The sequence below is a fragment of the Paralichthys olivaceus genome, chromosome 24, assembly GCF_024713975.1.
Source record: "Paralichthys olivaceus isolate ysfri-2021 chromosome 24, ASM2471397v2, whole genome shotgun sequence".
Classification (NCBI taxonomy): Eukaryota; Metazoa; Chordata; class Actinopteri; order Pleuronectiformes; family Paralichthyidae; genus Paralichthys; species Paralichthys olivaceus.
Genome location: NC_091116.1, coordinates 730,951 through 747,467, shown reverse-complemented (window position 1 = coordinate 747,467; position 16,517 = coordinate 730,951). Strand labels below are relative to the sequence as shown.

General features: G+C 43.0%; 3 protein-coding genes and 1 non-coding gene across 4 annotated transcripts; 1 reads left to right on the top strand and 3 right to left on the bottom strand.

Moving 5' to 3' along the window:
- Nucleotides 1-75: 75 nt before the first annotated feature.
- Nucleotides 76-7,825, bottom strand: arpc2 (actin related protein 2/3 complex, subunit 2). The gene is made up of 10 exons (XM_020111889.2): nucleotides 7,575-7,825; nucleotides 6,000-6,034; nucleotides 5,578-5,690; nucleotides 4,229-4,274; nucleotides 3,627-3,813; nucleotides 3,292-3,385; nucleotides 2,973-3,099; nucleotides 2,769-2,869; nucleotides 1,949-2,049; nucleotides 76-567 (listed from the first exon to the last, which is right to left on the bottom strand). Exons 1-10 carry the CDS (start codon nucleotides 7,646-7,648, stop codon nucleotides 546-548), a joined length of 900 nt encoding a protein of 299 aa, XP_019967448.1. The 5' UTR covers nucleotides 7,649-7,825; the 3' UTR covers nucleotides 76-545.
- Nucleotides 7,826-9,729: 1,904 nt separating this feature from the next.
- On the top strand, nucleotides 9,730-11,920 carry LOC109646027 (C-X-C chemokine receptor type 1). Its single transcript, XM_020111721.2, has 2 exons — nucleotides 9,730-9,936; nucleotides 10,360-11,920. The coding sequence occupies exon 2, from the start codon at nucleotides 10,362-10,364 to the stop codon at nucleotides 11,433-11,435; it is 1,074 nt and encodes a 357-aa protein (XP_019967280.2). The 5' UTR covers nucleotides 9,730-9,936; nucleotides 10,360-10,361; the 3' UTR covers nucleotides 11,436-11,920.
- LOC109646026 (insulin receptor substrate 2-B-like) lies at nucleotides 10,358-16,361 on the bottom strand. The gene is made up of 6 exons (XM_020111720.2): nucleotides 15,808-16,361; nucleotides 14,686-15,181; nucleotides 14,364-14,604; nucleotides 14,023-14,272; nucleotides 13,281-13,809; nucleotides 10,358-13,035 (listed from the first exon to the last, which is right to left on the bottom strand). The coding sequence occupies exons 2-6, from the start codon at nucleotides 15,165-15,167 to the stop codon at nucleotides 12,675-12,677; spliced, it is 1,863 nt and encodes a 620-aa protein (XP_019967279.2). The 5' UTR covers nucleotides 15,168-15,181; nucleotides 15,808-16,361; the 3' UTR covers nucleotides 10,358-12,674.
- On the bottom strand, nucleotides 16,114-16,186 carry trnam-cau (transfer RNA methionine (anticodon CAU)). Its single transcript has one exon. It is a non-coding gene; the product is annotated as a tRNA-Met (tRNA).
- Nucleotides 16,362-16,517: the final 156 nt, after the last annotated feature.

Sequence of the window (16,517 nt, the reverse complement as noted above, 5' to 3'; positions counted from 1 at the left end):
GTGTCAAAGGAAAGATAATGTGTGGATTGATAAAAATGACATCATGAGAGAAGTCTACACAGACACGTGCGATGCTTTTTTTGTAAGAGTGATTTATTTTATTTTTTTCAAATGACAATGGTACAGACGACATGACGGCACAGAGAGGAAGGGAGGACTGAAATCATCCGGAACATGAATATCGCATGGTGAGGGTTGGGGGGGGGGGGGGGCAAGCAAGAGTACCAAATGGAGTAAAAGATATCGTATCAAAAATTTTCTTTTTTTTCATATATATATTTATATAGGACTAATAATTCTCTTTAACTATGCAAAGCAAGGAATGCCCATTTTTCCACTTATCTTGAGCTTTGGCTTCCTCTAAGTAGAGCCAACATTATTATTCATAAAAAAAAAAAAAAAAGACTGGACACATTTTTTTGGGGGGTGGGGTCTTGGACATTTCGAGGCATCCTGGAGTCCTGTCCGATGTGGCGTTGCGTCTCAAGTGTGCCGCGTTTGGGCGTGTCCACGGGGGGTTTGGGTATCTCTGATGGGGGTCAGCCTCAGCGGGTGAAGGTCTTTCCACTGAAGAAAAAGAGAAATCAAACAAAGATGCATCTAAAAAGTTGTTTTTATCAGTTTTTAAACTTTTCATCTCAACGCCAACAATCAGCCTTCTGTTCGTTTCGGTCCTCCAGCTGCCAGGGCACTGAAATCTACGGGAAAATTCTTTCTTCTGTCAACACACTTGGCAAATAAACATGATACAGATCAGTGCCAGATACCCTTTTCACGTTTGCTAAACAATATGTCACTTCCATTTCGGTTCAAGTATTTCTGAGGTGTTCCGCTTTTTCTGGTTTATATTTGTTTTGTACCTTGATGCCAAACCTGTGATTCATGTTTCTCCCACTCCGAAACTCACAAAACATGACGACTACGGAGGACCCCCACATATTCCAGTGACACATTAACCATAGAACAAAGACTCTGTGTGTTAAGACAGTGTAAATTCCCACAATTATTTGAGAGCTACAAGGTCAACCGAGGACTTGTGGTTGTTAGGGAGGTTTGAGCCAAGTGGAGAGCTGTATAAAAAAACATCCTCCCTGACTCACTTCAAACACTGAAGCCACACACCTCAAAAACACACAAACCTGCAGATTGTAGTCGACTCATAAAGCCAAGAGAAATACTTCCATCTTAGAAAATGCAGAGACAGTGTATCTGAAGTGTGAATCAAGACATATTCTGCATTCAGCTGCAAAAAACATTCATGATTCAACAATGAGCAGCAGCAGCGCTCAAGGTCTTGATTTAAGGTCCGAGCAGTGAAAGGTTAAAGGAAATCTGTTAAAATAAGCAACTGGATATAAATATTTAATCTGATTCAGGGCATCCCAAAACAAGAAACGCTGATTTGACCCCGAGAATCAGAGGAGAAATCTGGTCTGGAACCCTGACATGTTTGATATTAAGGATTTAAATTGAGGATGATTACGTCAGTAGTCACAGAGCAGAAACAATGAGAGGGATGAGTGGAGCTTTTGAAATAGCAACAATGAAAAAAGGCAAGTGTAGGAGGTGGACAGAAGAGCTGGAGCTGATCCAGACTCTTTTCCTCTGCTTTTGTTTTATATCACCGCAAAGTGTTTTTACAAATAGAGCAAGTTGTCACACTCCATCGTGTTTGTTTTGTTTGCACCTTCTTCCTCATCAGATCCCGTCAGAGAGGTCACGTGATGCATCGCTGCCTCTGGACTTAACAATATCCTGCAGTTTGGGATGTGTCATTATTTTTTTTAAATCTTTAGAGAAGAATATCTGCCATTATTCTCCCCTGGTGCGTGATGCCACATGAATGAAAATCGGTTAGGATTTAGAAGCGCTGACAACTTTAACTTTAACCCAAACATGGAAACAAGACATGGGTGTCAACAAGACGAGGAGATCAGAGGCTGCTTACGAGATGGTCTTCATCTCCTTCTTCTCGGCGTCGGGTCGAGCACGGTTCAGCACCTTGAGGAAGTCTGACGTCTTGGCCCTCATGCGTGTGTGAATGTACGCCTGCGGAAGAAACGTGGACATGAATCACAACTTAATCTCAAAATGATCTTTTAAATAAGTCTGGCTTTATTCGTTTCATCATCAAATGCAGAATTTTAAGTTTGCGGCACAGGCTTTGAATTTTGACAGTTGAAACCACCCACGCCTGCCTATGAAACCCGTCCATCGTGACACCCACGCTGACTCCCTCATGTCTGAGACACAAACATCCAGCTCCATTATCTGCAGTCTGAGCAGCAGATGCTTACGAAACAACGCAAACACACGCCTCTCAAATGTAAACCATCCAAAAAAACTGGCTTTGATGAGGGTTCGCAGTCGAGAAGAGTGCTTTCAAGGAGTGACACAGACGCCCACACACTGCCCTAATAGAGTGAAGGTGGGAGAGCGGGGACCTTGTGGCTGGACTTTCTATTGTAAAGAAGGTAATGCACACAACGTACCATTAAGGGGAGGACACCATGAGTCGCTGTTACCGCTAATTAAAGTAGACTCTCAGCTTTTAGTCTGATCAACTGGTGCCTGCGTGGTATTCACTGAGTTATGAGGGACTGTAAACCTGAGGAAAATTGTAACCGAGGTAAAATTTTCTCATGAGACCATACAAGCTTAACTCTGGCCTGAAGGTATCACGAATATGAACGGAGATGTGCCTCAAAATGATAAATGAAGTTAATATTCCAAAAACAAGCAAAATGTTTTTAAAATGTTGCACTGACCTTGGAGCACTTTATGTGGTAGTGCAGGTAGTCCCTGAAGGTGTGGATGAGGTTGATGGTGTTGTCTCTGGCATTGGCATTGGTGTGACGTGGGAACAGGACTGGAAGGAGTCACGACAAAACACATACATCATCACAAAATCAGGAAACCATTCAAGTTATCAGTGCAGCTGAAGGAGATGAGGACGATTTTGTGATGCTGACCGAAGGTGATGTATCCGATGTTGTCCCCGACGGCGGCGTCTGTGTCCTTCAGCTCCAGCGGCGGCTCCCTGTGGCTGAACAGCACCTGGGGGGCCGTGTGGCTGGCTCGCCGACCCTCTTTGAACTCCTATACGCAGGAAGAGTGAGCACACGTTCTCGTGTGTAATCGACTGATTTGCACATTTGATTTTATTTAGATGACACTTCTATTGCAACTATTCTCACATGAGTGTTATGACACTTTTGTATTTGCATCAAACAGGATATTGTAATATTGTTGCTGATGTGAACACAAGAATGTTGGTGTTGCATCACAAACCTGCATGAAGACTTTTCCGATAATGACATCGTCGTCGTCTTTGAACACCGTGCTGAAGACAACAGTCACTCTGTCTTTCTTGGCCTCCACATACCTGAGAAGATGTGACATGTCAGAGAGAAACGAGGATTACCGCAAAATATGGCTTTCAGAGTAGAGAGGTTCCCATATCTGAAAACCCAAAACAACATATTTAGGTTGCTCGCAGCCTTTACACGAGACACTTAAGCTTAAATTCGAAACACAAGCCCCTTTGAGGAATTAGGACCATTTCAAAATGGAGCTCTGCTCGTCTGCCTCCAGGCATAACGTGAAACCGAAAGCTTTGTACGTACATGGACTCGTCGTCTCTGTAGTGGACCACAGCCCTCTGCTCGCCCTCCTTGCCCTCCTCCTGGAACTTGAAGTACTTTTCAAACACGGAGGCAAAGCAGTTCCTCTTCAGCATCCCTGCCTGGTGGACAACCTCATCTTTGTTGGCTGGTAGTGCGTCCAGGTCGTACAGGAGAGACACGTTGTAGCCTTAAGGGAAGATGATGGAAGATCATAGTCAGTCACCGCTTTTAATTTCACACTTTCACGATGTTGAGATTAACTGATTTTACGATAGCCGCGGTTTACTAACGTTGCTAGTTGATGAAAATAATAAATATTTAGTTCATGAGCTATGTTATTAGCTATATATTGCTGGTTGTGTGTCTTTTTCCATCTATAGCATCGATAATCGTGAAAACTGTGAAACCGTGATATTTCCTCTGACAATTCTAGAGATCAAGGATACAGAGTTGACAGTTAAGGCTGCTGAATGAAACCTTACTTCTGTTAGTTAAAATCTTTGAACTGAGCCGACCTTAGCGGTCTAATCGTCTCAAACCATCATTCAGGATGTTGTCACTGATTTCTAAAAAAAGAGATAAGAATGTTTTAGAGAACTTACCAGCCTCTGTTGACACCAGGAAATTCCCATACACCCTCTTGAGAAGCTGAAATGAAAAAAACATGAACTTTATTTGTATCACACTTCTCTAAATGCAGTTTTAGAAAGAAGCACTTCACAGAGGAGCTGCACAAATAAGGCAAAGGAAAACTGAAATGCACTAGAATCGCTGCACTGCAGTTGTATGCCTCCACCAACCACTGCACTTTCAAACCGCATACAGTATTTTACAGACTCACGCAAGGCCACTTTGACCTTTGCTCACTGAAATCTTAACTGAGCATTTTTGTCAAATTTGAAAGGCTTATCTCGAGGCACTCTGAAGATAACGCATTCACAGGGCAAATAAGGGCTCGTGAGATCACTGTGATCTTGACCCCATCAAACTCTAAACAGTTCATCCGTGAGTCCAAGTGAACGTTAGTGCCGACTTTGAACAAATTCCCCCAAGGCGTTCTTGTATTCTTGTATTGACATCGTATTCATAAGAATGGGAAAGAGACAACGGGTCTTACCAGCGCAGAGGCATAAAAATTTAAATCACAAGACAATAAGGGCAATACATGCTTCTGCAAAGTGTGGATGCAGAATGATTTATATTACAAAAGACTAATTTTAAATGTTTGATTCTAGAATAGAAAAGGGATCCCATGACTTCAGGGAACAATAACAGGTACAGTCAAAATATCCTTTGATTCTTAAAATTACTTGATTTTCATAGCCTGTGGGAATCCTCGGATTCTCGGCAGCTGGTTTCAAAGAAGAGACATGTCAACAACAACAAACGAAAGAGAGGTAGAGACAGAGAGACAAAAAGGAAGGAGGTGTGTGTGTCCCGTTCAGGTAATTGAAGGGGTTCGATTTACAACAAGGGGCCTCCACTTGAATGGATACCTGTCACTGTGGAATGAACGTCGACTAAGCTTCAATATGCAAATCAAGCTCAGGAGTGGATAATGTACAAGAAAAAGTGAAGAGACAGTTTTGCTTAAGTTTTTCTTTTTAATTTTAAACACATACACACACACACACTGGCTGCAGCTCGCAGTCAGCACTTCCTCGCCTGAGTGAGACACACAAACTCACTTCCTGTTTCTACCACAAGCCTCAGCAGCTGCTTTCTTCCTTACATGGAAGAACAGCACTCTTGCACTAAAGAGGCGTGTTTTTGAGTGAGCATGCGTAGATACCGATCATGATCCAATTCTGCATTTCTTCTGGACACCTTTTTATATCAGATTGACTCCAAAACCAGACAGAAAGCATTTCTTACACTGAGCATTTTCCAGAATCTTTGTTTATGTACCTTCCCCTTCATTTGTGTGTGTGTGCGTGCGTGCGGGTGGTACCTCGTCAGCTCCATGCTCCTGCAGCTCCTTGTAGAACTTCAGGGAAATGCTGACCATCAATTTGGTCTTGTCCCCATTGGGGTTGGAGATATGGTACAAGACGCCATCGAAGTCTGCAGCGGAGACAAACGTCAAGTCATTGATAACATACAAAATAACAATAATGTGACAGATTCTGCACCAAACGCTGGCAACACAGCTCAAAGAATCACAGAACAATCTACTAAAATAACGGCATCTTGTCGCACTGACACAGTTTGTACATAATAACCTCAATTCTGCATAGAAATAGGGTAATGTCAATGTCTACAACCTCAGTGTTCAAGTATTCAGAGCGACACAAACACGTTTAAAGAAGTTAAAACCAGTGCATAGCGTTTCATAACAATTCAAGTGTTTCATAACATGTCATATAATCTCACCTGCAAACGTCACATCGACAGCCTCTGGTTTGGTTCTGCAAGGAGACAACATTGAGATATTCATGAGCAGCCATTACTTGTGTTTTTATTATTCAGTGAGTTTTAGATTCTCGTGAAAAAGAAGAGAGCGAAAACATTCAGTCGATATTTCAGTCAACTATTTTGAGTCATTGCCTTTTACTTTGCATTTCCCCCCAAAATGGTTTTCAAGTCTAAATTGTGGGGAAAGAGTTTTTACATGAGAGGATGTGCTGCTTTACTGCATATCAAACTGTTGCTCAAACAAAATACCATTTTACTGGACCTGGCCAAGGGTCAAACATATAAATAATGAAAACTAGAATGTCACTCAGTAGCATTCCTCAACCAAGGCCCAACAGTCCCTGTTGTAAATTCACTCCAGCTGCACCAAATTCCACACACTACACATCCCATAAACATGCCTGATGTTTTTCATGAAGATCTCAGGATTATTTCTTTAGAAATTCACAAGAATGTCCCTCTCTCGTAATGTTGAATAAAGCATAAATCAATTCCTAATATTTTATGGACCAAACAAGTAGTTAATAAGATATGAAATACTCGGCACATAACTAATACTTGGCTGCAACAGACTCCACCGAGTTAAAAACTTAATGTCAAGCTGAGACAAAATATGTTTGCATCCAATTGACTTGTGTTTACTACTTTTAAAGGATCTTCTTGATTGTGTGGTCTTTTCTTTAAACGTGCACAGTGTTATCTGAGGGTGCACAGCAATGAACGCAGACTTTTTAAAAGGGGGATGCTGCAGCAACATGTCCAGGCTGCCATGCAGGGAGCAGCTGCAGCTCAGCTGAGCACAGGCTTGACTCAGCTTGTCTGTAGGAATGCGGAAGCTGGACGGGGGGTGGTGGCTGCAGACTTGCCCTCAGTGCAAAGCAAATAAATGGGATTTAGTAAAGGCAAGTTCAATGTGGAAAAATAGGCCTTGTGTGGGGGAGTGTAATTAATGATGGACATCTGCAGTTACTGTCATTATGTTGAGACTCAGAATCATAAGAAAATGTGACCCTAGTGAATGAATTACGCTTTCATCCCTTTATAACTGCAGGAGAAATGTCACTAATACCAAGTAGTTTGTGCTTTAACACCACTTCCTCCTTCATCTGCTCAGCTAGCTTCAAGCATTAGCTTAATTACACTCAAGCTAGCAATTATTTTCCGTCTGCAACCTCGTAAAAACATGTTATACGTCATGCTCGATATTTATGAGGTCATTTTTTGTTGTGCCTGAAATGTTTTGGCTATTTTACTTCCGCCGGGGGAGATCGGATTCATTGTGGTGACATTTTTGGCACAACACGGACCGTGCAGACACACCCCAGCTCCAGGCTAGCCAGTCACGTTAGCTCGCAAAGCTAATCCCCGCTGTGTTTCAACTGGTTTTATGAACTAAGACACCACATTGCTAACTGGTGCTAAAAACCATGGAGGGGTTTCCTCTGCCGCTTCATTCAATGCAGGCGACGCCTTGAGGGAAATGGGAAAGCTAGCAGTTAGCAGCGCTAGCCAGGTGCAACAATGATTTCTCACCCGTTGGATGCGCCGTCGAACTTCAACGTCAGCGTCTCCTCTATAATTCGGTTATTAATCTCTAGCAGGATCATTGCCGCGGGCCGCCGGTGTCCGGGAGAAGGGGGGAGATGATCGGATGGAGCTAAGTGTTGGGATCGACCCGCTTTGAGACAGATTTGGCGATTTTTTCCTCCGTTGACAGACCGAACCCGCTTCCGTCGAGGCTGCTTCCGCCTGTCACTTCCGCGTCTTTCAGAGTCAGGACCCCGTCCCCGTAAGAGGAGGGCGCCCGCGATGTTGCCTGTTATCAAATTCCTGGTGGAATATCCTATATTCATTCAAAGTAGTTTACTGGAATATGACATTGCTTTATACATATAATCAATATATAATATGGTATTATATATCGCTATATAATCCATAAATACATCAATATAATAATATTAAATAGATAAGAAAATAATTAAAATGAGTCCCACTTTTATTTCCTTCAATAATAATGATGTTTGCATACAGGCCATATATTTAATATTAATAACATAAAAAAAAGATTATTAAGGCATTTTTAAATTTAAATTTAAATTTTAAAAGTGAACATTACAACCTTCACAACAGACCAAGACTAGTTCAGCGAGGTGTACCTAATAAACTGCCCAGGCCATGTTATTCATGAAACAGACGATATGTGTGTCTCTCGTCTGTCCAAGGAGACAAACAGGCAGCAACAAAAGACACATTTCCCTTTAACGTGATAATTATTAGTGTCGTAAAACAAAACATAGCTGCTTAACTTTTTACAAGGCACATCGAGACAAGTGTGGATAATAGGGGGGCTCGCTGTCAACACGAACACACATTTTTTTAGTGACAGTTTTAGTGACAGTAATTATCAGTTTTGAGTGCAGAGCTTTGGTGGAAGAAGAAGCTGAAAAATGTAATAAAGGAACAATAGGAATTCTTACACCAACATTAAGTCAAAAATCATTAAAGAAGAGACACAGAGAGAAGAAGCGACATGTTCACGTCAAAATGAGATTTTTGAAAACTGTGGAAAACCGCAATGGGAGTTTTGTCTCTTTTCTCTGCATAGAATATGGAAAAATTAGTCATGAATAACAAATTAAGATTTCCTAAGTAAAGTAGATAAATCTTATCAGCTGCTTTCTTGTGAGGTGAAGAATATTTGTGATTATCTGCCTGATTTTATTTCTAATGTGAACGCACAAAGGAAACCGAAAAATAAACCTGCAATGTAGAAAGTCTGCTCTGGTTTTATTAAAGTATGCCTTTGTGTGCTTCTCTTTCTCTCCCTCCCTCCCTCATGTTGTTCTCTTGTTTCTCATCAGTCAATATTGTCCCAGCAGTTAAAAGTTGAAGTAACATCTAAGCCGAAACTAAAAAGCAAGCCCTTCCAGTTGGGGGACTGTCTTGCGTCCTGATGGAGACACAGATGACAGTGCTGTCATTTAGTGGCGTGGAGCCTTGAAGTTTCCAGGTACAATTATTGGTGACAGCAGATGAGCAGTGATGCAACACTCTGCTATGTTGATTACTGTATGTTTACCAACCAAAACATGAATGGAGGTATTGATGAAGACCAGGGAAGATGCTAAGTGTTAGGACACATTTGGCTTTGCAGAGACGAGGAGGGACTCAACTCGCTCCCCTGTCATTACTGACGCATGGTTATCATTTAAATTCCCCTTTCGTCAAGGTTCATGCTTTATTCTCTGAGAATACGAGGCAAACGTTGTGAAAAACGTCCTATCCTGCATTTAAAGGAAGGAAGTAACCAAAATGTCATGGGTTCTTTCTCAGGTTCTGCCCCCACACCTCAACAAAATTTCAGAGAATTGGTTGTGTAATCCTGCTAAAAATCCAACAAACGCAGATGAAAAACAATATGAAAAAGTAAAACTGTGACGTAGTTGCTCACTCTAATTCCTCACCTTCCTCTTCCTCCTCTTCATCTTTAAGACTGAGATAGAAACATAGAGAATGACATCAGCAGTATTATCTAAATGTAAAAACATATTATATAGACACAAATCAGGGGAGTGACACCGTACTTTTGAAACAACGGCAGAGAACATTACAGCAGGTCATTTCCAGAAAGTGACTCAGTCGGCATCATGCAAAACAACCCATCACACACACCCTCATTACCCAATAACCCCCAGCAACTCAATCTTATCAGTTTATTCCACAACGTGCATCGAGAGTAACAATCCACCTGACATATGTCCTGTTGCTGACATAGACTAGTGCAGCAACACTCTTGGGAAAGAAACAGGACATTGAGTAAGAAACTCATAACTCATAAGAAAGATGCTCTGAGGAGATCAAACCTTTTAAAGCCACGACCGAGCCCCAGCAGGAGGTGAGTATCCTGACTGGTTTATTCTCATGGACAGAAATAAATAGAGGAGTTGTACTTTTAATACAAGGGATGAAATATGTTTGTATTCATGCGAGGAAATGAAATAACTCAAACAAATAAAAGAAGAAAATGCTGCTTTTCTCAGGTTAATAGACTGACTGGGTTTACTGCTACAGTCTTATCTGGTCTGCACATGCTATTAGTAAACTTTAATAAATTAGCTGAGGAGTCAGTTCAGTGTCTTGAAAGTGTAGGTGAGGCTGCGGTTGCAAAAGCGGTTTCAAAATTACTCTAACTCTGCACAATGCAACTTCCCAAATTATGGGGAACAGCTGTCATATAGTTCATCTGTTTGTTCTGCTTTTCCAATATTTTAAAGAAGAGTTTTAATTTTGCAGTATCAATCTTGTTTTTCATCCACAGTCATGTCAATCATCTTTGAATTTTCTGACAATTTCTACGACCTGCTGAATGAAAGCACCAACAACAACCTAACGCTCATCATCGATCCAAGCAAGTTAATATGTGAGCTGAAGCCTCTGGAGCCCACAGCAGCCGTGACCCTGTGCGTCCTCCTCATCGCCATCTTCTTACTGGCAATACCAGGGAACCTGTTGGTGGGGTGGGTGATCAGCACCAGCAAACAGAACCTGACCCCTTCGGATGTGTACCTGTTTCATCTGACAATAGCTGATGGCCTGATTGCGCTCACCCTCCCGTTCTGGGCTGTGGCATTCGTCCAGGGATGGCTCTTCGGAGGCTTCATGTGCAAACTCCTCAGCCTCGTCATCGAAGCCAACTTCTACACCAGCATCATTTTCCTGGCCTGCATCAGCATCGACCGCTACCTTGTGATCATGCACTCCAGCGAGACTCTCAAGAGCCGCCAGAGGATGTGCAGCCGGCTCCTCTGCGCAGCCGTCTGGGCCTTCGGCTTGGCCCTCGGCCTGCCGGCGCTTTTCAACGAAGCCACCCAGTTCAACCCGGACTCGGACAGGATGATCTGTGCTGAAAGCTTTGACGTCGGCAGTGCCAGCTCCTGGAGGATCTCCACGAATGGGTTCCGCCACATTTTCGGCTTCTTGCTGCCTCTGGGTGTCATGATTGTCTGCTACAGCATCATCACAGTGAGGTTGCTGCGTACACGCGGTTTCCAGAAGTACAGAGCCATGAAGGTCATTGTGGCCGTGGTGATTGCGTTCCTACTCTGCTGGGTGCCGTACCACATAACCATGATCATAGACACGCTCATGAGGGCAAATGTGATCTTGTTTGACTGTGCGATGAGGATGTCGTTGGACCTGGCTCTGCGGGTGACCAACAGTCTGGCTCTGCTGCACAGCTGCATCAACCCGGTCCTCTACGCGTTCGTGGGCGAGAAGTTCAGGAAGAAAGTGCTGCTGCTTTTTCAGAAGAAGGTCAGAAAAGAGAGGGCCTCATTGTCAAGGTTCAGCAGGTCCACGTCTCAGACCTCAGAGGGAAACGGAATTTTTTTTTAAAGACTTTTCACATTTTTATTCTTATTTGCTTATTTGAGTTTTTATCCCGGAAAGAAAGAGTTACGACAACTGCAAGATGTTCTAGAAATGCAGGAACCCCCCTCTGGAAAAGTGGTCATGCAATTCGGTAACCCTAGGTGGCAGTGCAGGAACCCCCTACTTGCAAACATATTTTAAAGTGATCTCCAAGACACAGCAATGTCACCAAATTTACAAAGTAGTAATTTATCTATAAAAGGTCTGCAGGACGTTTTTCAGTTCAGCCTCTGTGCTTTATGTGGCTCACTGCTGCCACCTGTTGAACTCACCATCACATACAATACATCCACTATTCAAAACCTTGATCTCCAGTCTCCTGTTTTTTTCTGTACATGATGCTCCTATGTTCTGTGTCCTTGTGTTTATTTATGCATTCGATTTATACACCAGCTTTAAAGTTTGTATCTATTTCTGTCTGTTTGCAATAAAAGTGAAAAGCTCTGCAACCTTCTTTCAAATTTATTCCTGTAGACTTGTCGCTGGTTCATATTCTCAGGGTCTTGTGTAATAGCTCATCTGTGTGAATGAACTTTGAATATACTTAAAATGCTGGGCAAACTGCATCTGCTGATCGAGATCATGATTTAAAAAAAAGTCAAATGTTTTAAATGGAGGAATATTGTGCAGTGACTCTAATTCCAGATACTGAATATTATTGAGTTTCGAAATTTCAGGCAGTGGTACATTTTAAATGTGTGGAACCATCACAATGTTTTATAATTTAATATCATAACCTCTTCTCCTGCAGTTATTAATCCTTCAAACAATCAGAGGATTATTTGTGTGGCTGCAACATTTTCTGTCAACATTTCTTGTTATTTTGCAGAAGAATATTTAAGAAGTAGCTTCTGACCTCTCTTCATTTGTCCATCTGAGACCAAAAACCCTCTAGAAGCATCCAGAGTGGGACATCATCTTGCAGTATAACATCCATAGTCCTAATAACAGAGCAAAAAGACAGAATATTCTCTTGACTTTATTCTTTTTTTCTGTTTACATCCAATGGCAGTGCAACATCCTCAAGTGCTGTGTACTTAAATTTCACCGATTCTTCAAAAATAACCAACAAACAAAAAATACAAAATGAGACACATAAGAAACTTAAAGTGATTTACAAAAACAACTATTTTTCTCCAGTGTTAAGACTCATGATCCCAAAAGAAGAGCAGCAGCAACATGAGCAAAATATTGAATGATGACTCAGGAGCCGTCATCAGATTGCAAGCAAGACATCAGACAGGACGAGAGCCGGTATCTTCTAACAGCAGACTGGTCTGGGACAGCGTGGAATCGACTGGACCGGCCTGTGTCAGAGTTCGGACTGTCCTGCATTGGACTCTTCATCGTGTCGGGTCTGTCGACGCTCCGCAGAGGAGAAGACGTGGATCTGGTCTGTGCCGGGTGGTGTTTGTGCTGAGCTGCTGACTCATCCGCCGGTCGAGTGGAGAAGCCGATGCTCGTCTGTGATTGGTCAGGTTCTGTTTTCTGACTGTTGGACTGACTGAGCTCATTGGTCTGATGATGTGATGGACGCAGAGGAGAGTAGTCGTCAGAGGTGGAGCTAAAACAGGAAAGAAACGTTAGTAAAACAGTGAAGATGTGGAGAAGCATAAACAAAGAGGTACATGTGGTCGTAAATACACTCTTTCCAAATCACAAACAATTGTTATTTTATACATTTGTTCTTTTTCTCATATACACTGTACTAAACCTGCTGATATACACTTGTTTTCATACTCTACAATCCAGTTGTTTGTTTAATTTCATTGGTTGCATCTTAATTTGGAGGAAAGTGGTTCAGCGCACCTGTAGAATGATGTGTGAAGACCAGAGGAGGGGGACGATGATGGGGGCCGGTTGTGTTTGTGTGGACTTTCCATGAGCACATATTCATCCTGAGGCGACACAGATGAGCTGCGGCTGCCCTGTGGAGACATCATCATGTACCCCAGCCCTTTCTCTTCCTCCTCCTCCTCTTCCTCCTCCAGCTCCCAGCTCTCTAACCTGCGGGCTGCATCACCGCAGTGCTCGGTCTTCATCTCCATGTAGCTGCCGGTCTCAGGCACGGAGCTCCGCTGGGATCCGACAGCATTTAGTTTGCTGGACCTGACGTGAGACTGCGTTGGACTCGTCTGGATGTCAGTGTTTCTGGGAGATAGCGTCAGTGGCCTCACGTTAACCGACTTGTCTCTGTATTTATTTCTGCTGCGTTTTGCCAGCAGAAGTGCTTGAGGCTGGCTGGAGGTCGGCGACTGGCTGAAGTCTGGCAGAGCTCGTAGAGCGTGGACTGTTGCCCGAACCACCTCGTGAATGTGCTGGGCAATTCCTGGGTTTCCTGGACAATACAGACATGAAGAGGAGGGTCACTGTCCTATGGTCAAGAGTTTTAGAGCCACTAAAACTGAAACATTTGGAAACACTTTAGTCTGGATGGGTAGAGATCTGTTATCAGGGTGTGTTAGTATGGAAGGGATCAAAACTGAAACGGTGCCAAAAAGCTTGTGAGGACAGTTTGAAAACATAGTATTATGGATGTAGCCTTCACTACCTTGGTCTCCTGCTTCCATCCAGATTTCTCCAGGGCCGTCAGGTGCCGACCTGCCGAGCTCCAAGAAGAACAAGCCGTCCAGATGGCCGAAGCGCCGAACGCTCAACAAAGGTATCGTAACCGACGGCAAATCACTGTATGCGCCCAGTTTGACCAGGATGAGCGAGGATGCTGTGAGGCAGAGCCGCGTCTCTCCACCGAGGGACTTTGAGCGACCAAGACCTCTGGGCTTCACCAAGACAGGCCACACCTTAGACGAAGCAGAGATGAAGATCCGTCTGGGGTATTTTCATTTTCATTTAAATTCTGTTTATTTAGAGTCGACTCAAATCTGGACGCACCTCTTTGAAAAATCCAGCAGGGGGCAGCGTGCAATACCCATCATCCTCTTCATCAATATGCTCTTCATCCCTCCGCTCTTCCTCCATCAGTTTCTTAATGGCAACGTACCACTCGTCTTGTTCCTGCTGGTCCTCCACAACCAGCACCATGGTCTGATCCTTTGCATACACCGCCACCGTGTGTCCTTTCCTGGAACTGCCGGTCCGACTCACACCGAGACAGCACCTCAGGTAAATCACCCTGAAGGAAAATCAGTTGAAATTATTGTAGATTTGAATGATCAGTTGTTTCAAGTGTTTGTCATATTGAAAAATGTCTAACCCTTGCTTGCTCGATCCAAAGAGCGCAGCTTTGCCGGCAGACTTCCTCATCGCTGTGAACTTCTCCTGGCTTTTGTACCACTCGAGCCGGCTCGGCCCCATGTGGCTTCCTGCTCTCAGGACAAAATATCTCCTGTGGCTTCGCTCCAGCTTCCCCAGGTAACCTTGTTTCACCACGTCGCTCTGCGGCCAGGAGGAGGCCATGAGGGCGCCGGCCAGAGGTGTCAGAGGGACTGAACCCTGGCTGGAGCAAAACAGTTCCTCAAAGACACACGGTGAACGAGGCTCACTTGTCTGCATCCCAACTCGATGGTGCCCGGAATCGTCATCCTGCTCCATTTGATCACTCAAGCAGCGAGGTCTCATGGGAGATTCAACTGGCAGCCATGTTTGGGATGATTTGCAGCAAGGGGACGACACTGGGGAGCTGGAGGCAGGCGAGGGTGTCCCGCGGCTGTCACACCCGTCAGCCATCTCTTTCATTTCAAGCTGGAAACCTGCACACGGGAAGAATTACTGAGATGTCTGAAACAGCTTCTGCTTAAAGTTCTCACTACTGTTTCCACTTACATCTGCGATCACTGGGAATATTTTGTATTTGATTCTGTCCTAAGTCCAGTTCAAGGTGTAATAACTCACAGTAGTGTCATATTTTCATAAAAGGTCTGGACCTTCTATGTAACGTGACTTCAGATGATCTATATTATGATTTGGCGCTTTACAAATAGAATCAGTGTTGCTGCACAGTACATCAGATTTATTTGAATTTGAATTTCATACAATCTCATGGCAAATGCTTTGGGAAAGGATAAACAGGGAGATTTCGCAAATTTAAGAATTCAAAAAATTAATATTGACCTTAAAATAGCTGTTTAAGTTCATGTCAATAAAAAACCCACAATATCCAGTATTATAAGAATAAGAAATTGGGGGAAATGTCTACTGTTAACACTAATCTAATCTTCTAATCTAAAAACAAGGGAGAACATTTTAGAGAGCTGAACCTCCACCAAAGTAAACAAGCTAACACAAGCTAGTCTAGCGGGCTAACCTTAGCTAGGCTAGCTAACTTTAGCTCGGCTTCCAGAAACCTTAAGGACACACGATCGAGTTTGAATCTCACCTGCAGCGGACACGTGTCAACAACAGAAAGCACAGAAACAAACAGAGGATCCTGGAGTTTCTTCTCGTTTCATTTCGTTTCTGTTTAAAGATGCCTCAGGTGGATCATCACCGAGGCCTTCAGGAACTCCTCGGAAAACCCAGCACTCTTGTCTTAGAAGCATTGAACGTTGAAGCGTTCATGTTTAAAATGTGTATCGTGTACGTTAATGCAGCGTAAAACACACGTGTCCACTCCATGTGTCCGTGTCACTGATCCGTCTGCGTCATTTAAATGAGTTCAAAATATAAAAGTAAACAAAACAAGTGCCCCGTGTGAGGCTCGAACTCACGACCTTCAGATTATGAGACTGACGCGCTGCCTACTGCGCCAACGAGGCGTCGAACACAACTGGAAGAGCAAGTAAAAAATGTTTGTTATGAAATAATCTGTGTTGTACTGGCCGGGAATCGAACAGTTGACATGTAACGTCAACAAAGTATGGAGGACGAGAAATGACTTAAGTAGAAATAAATGTAGAAATAAATGTGGAAATAAATAAATAAATGCGGAAATAAATGTGGAAATAAATAAATAAATGCGGAAATAAATGTGGAAATAAATAAATAAATGTGGAAATAAATAAATAAATGTGGAAATAAAATTAAGATATTTATTTATTAATTTCCACATTTATTTATACATTTATTCATTTAGTTTTTTATACTTAA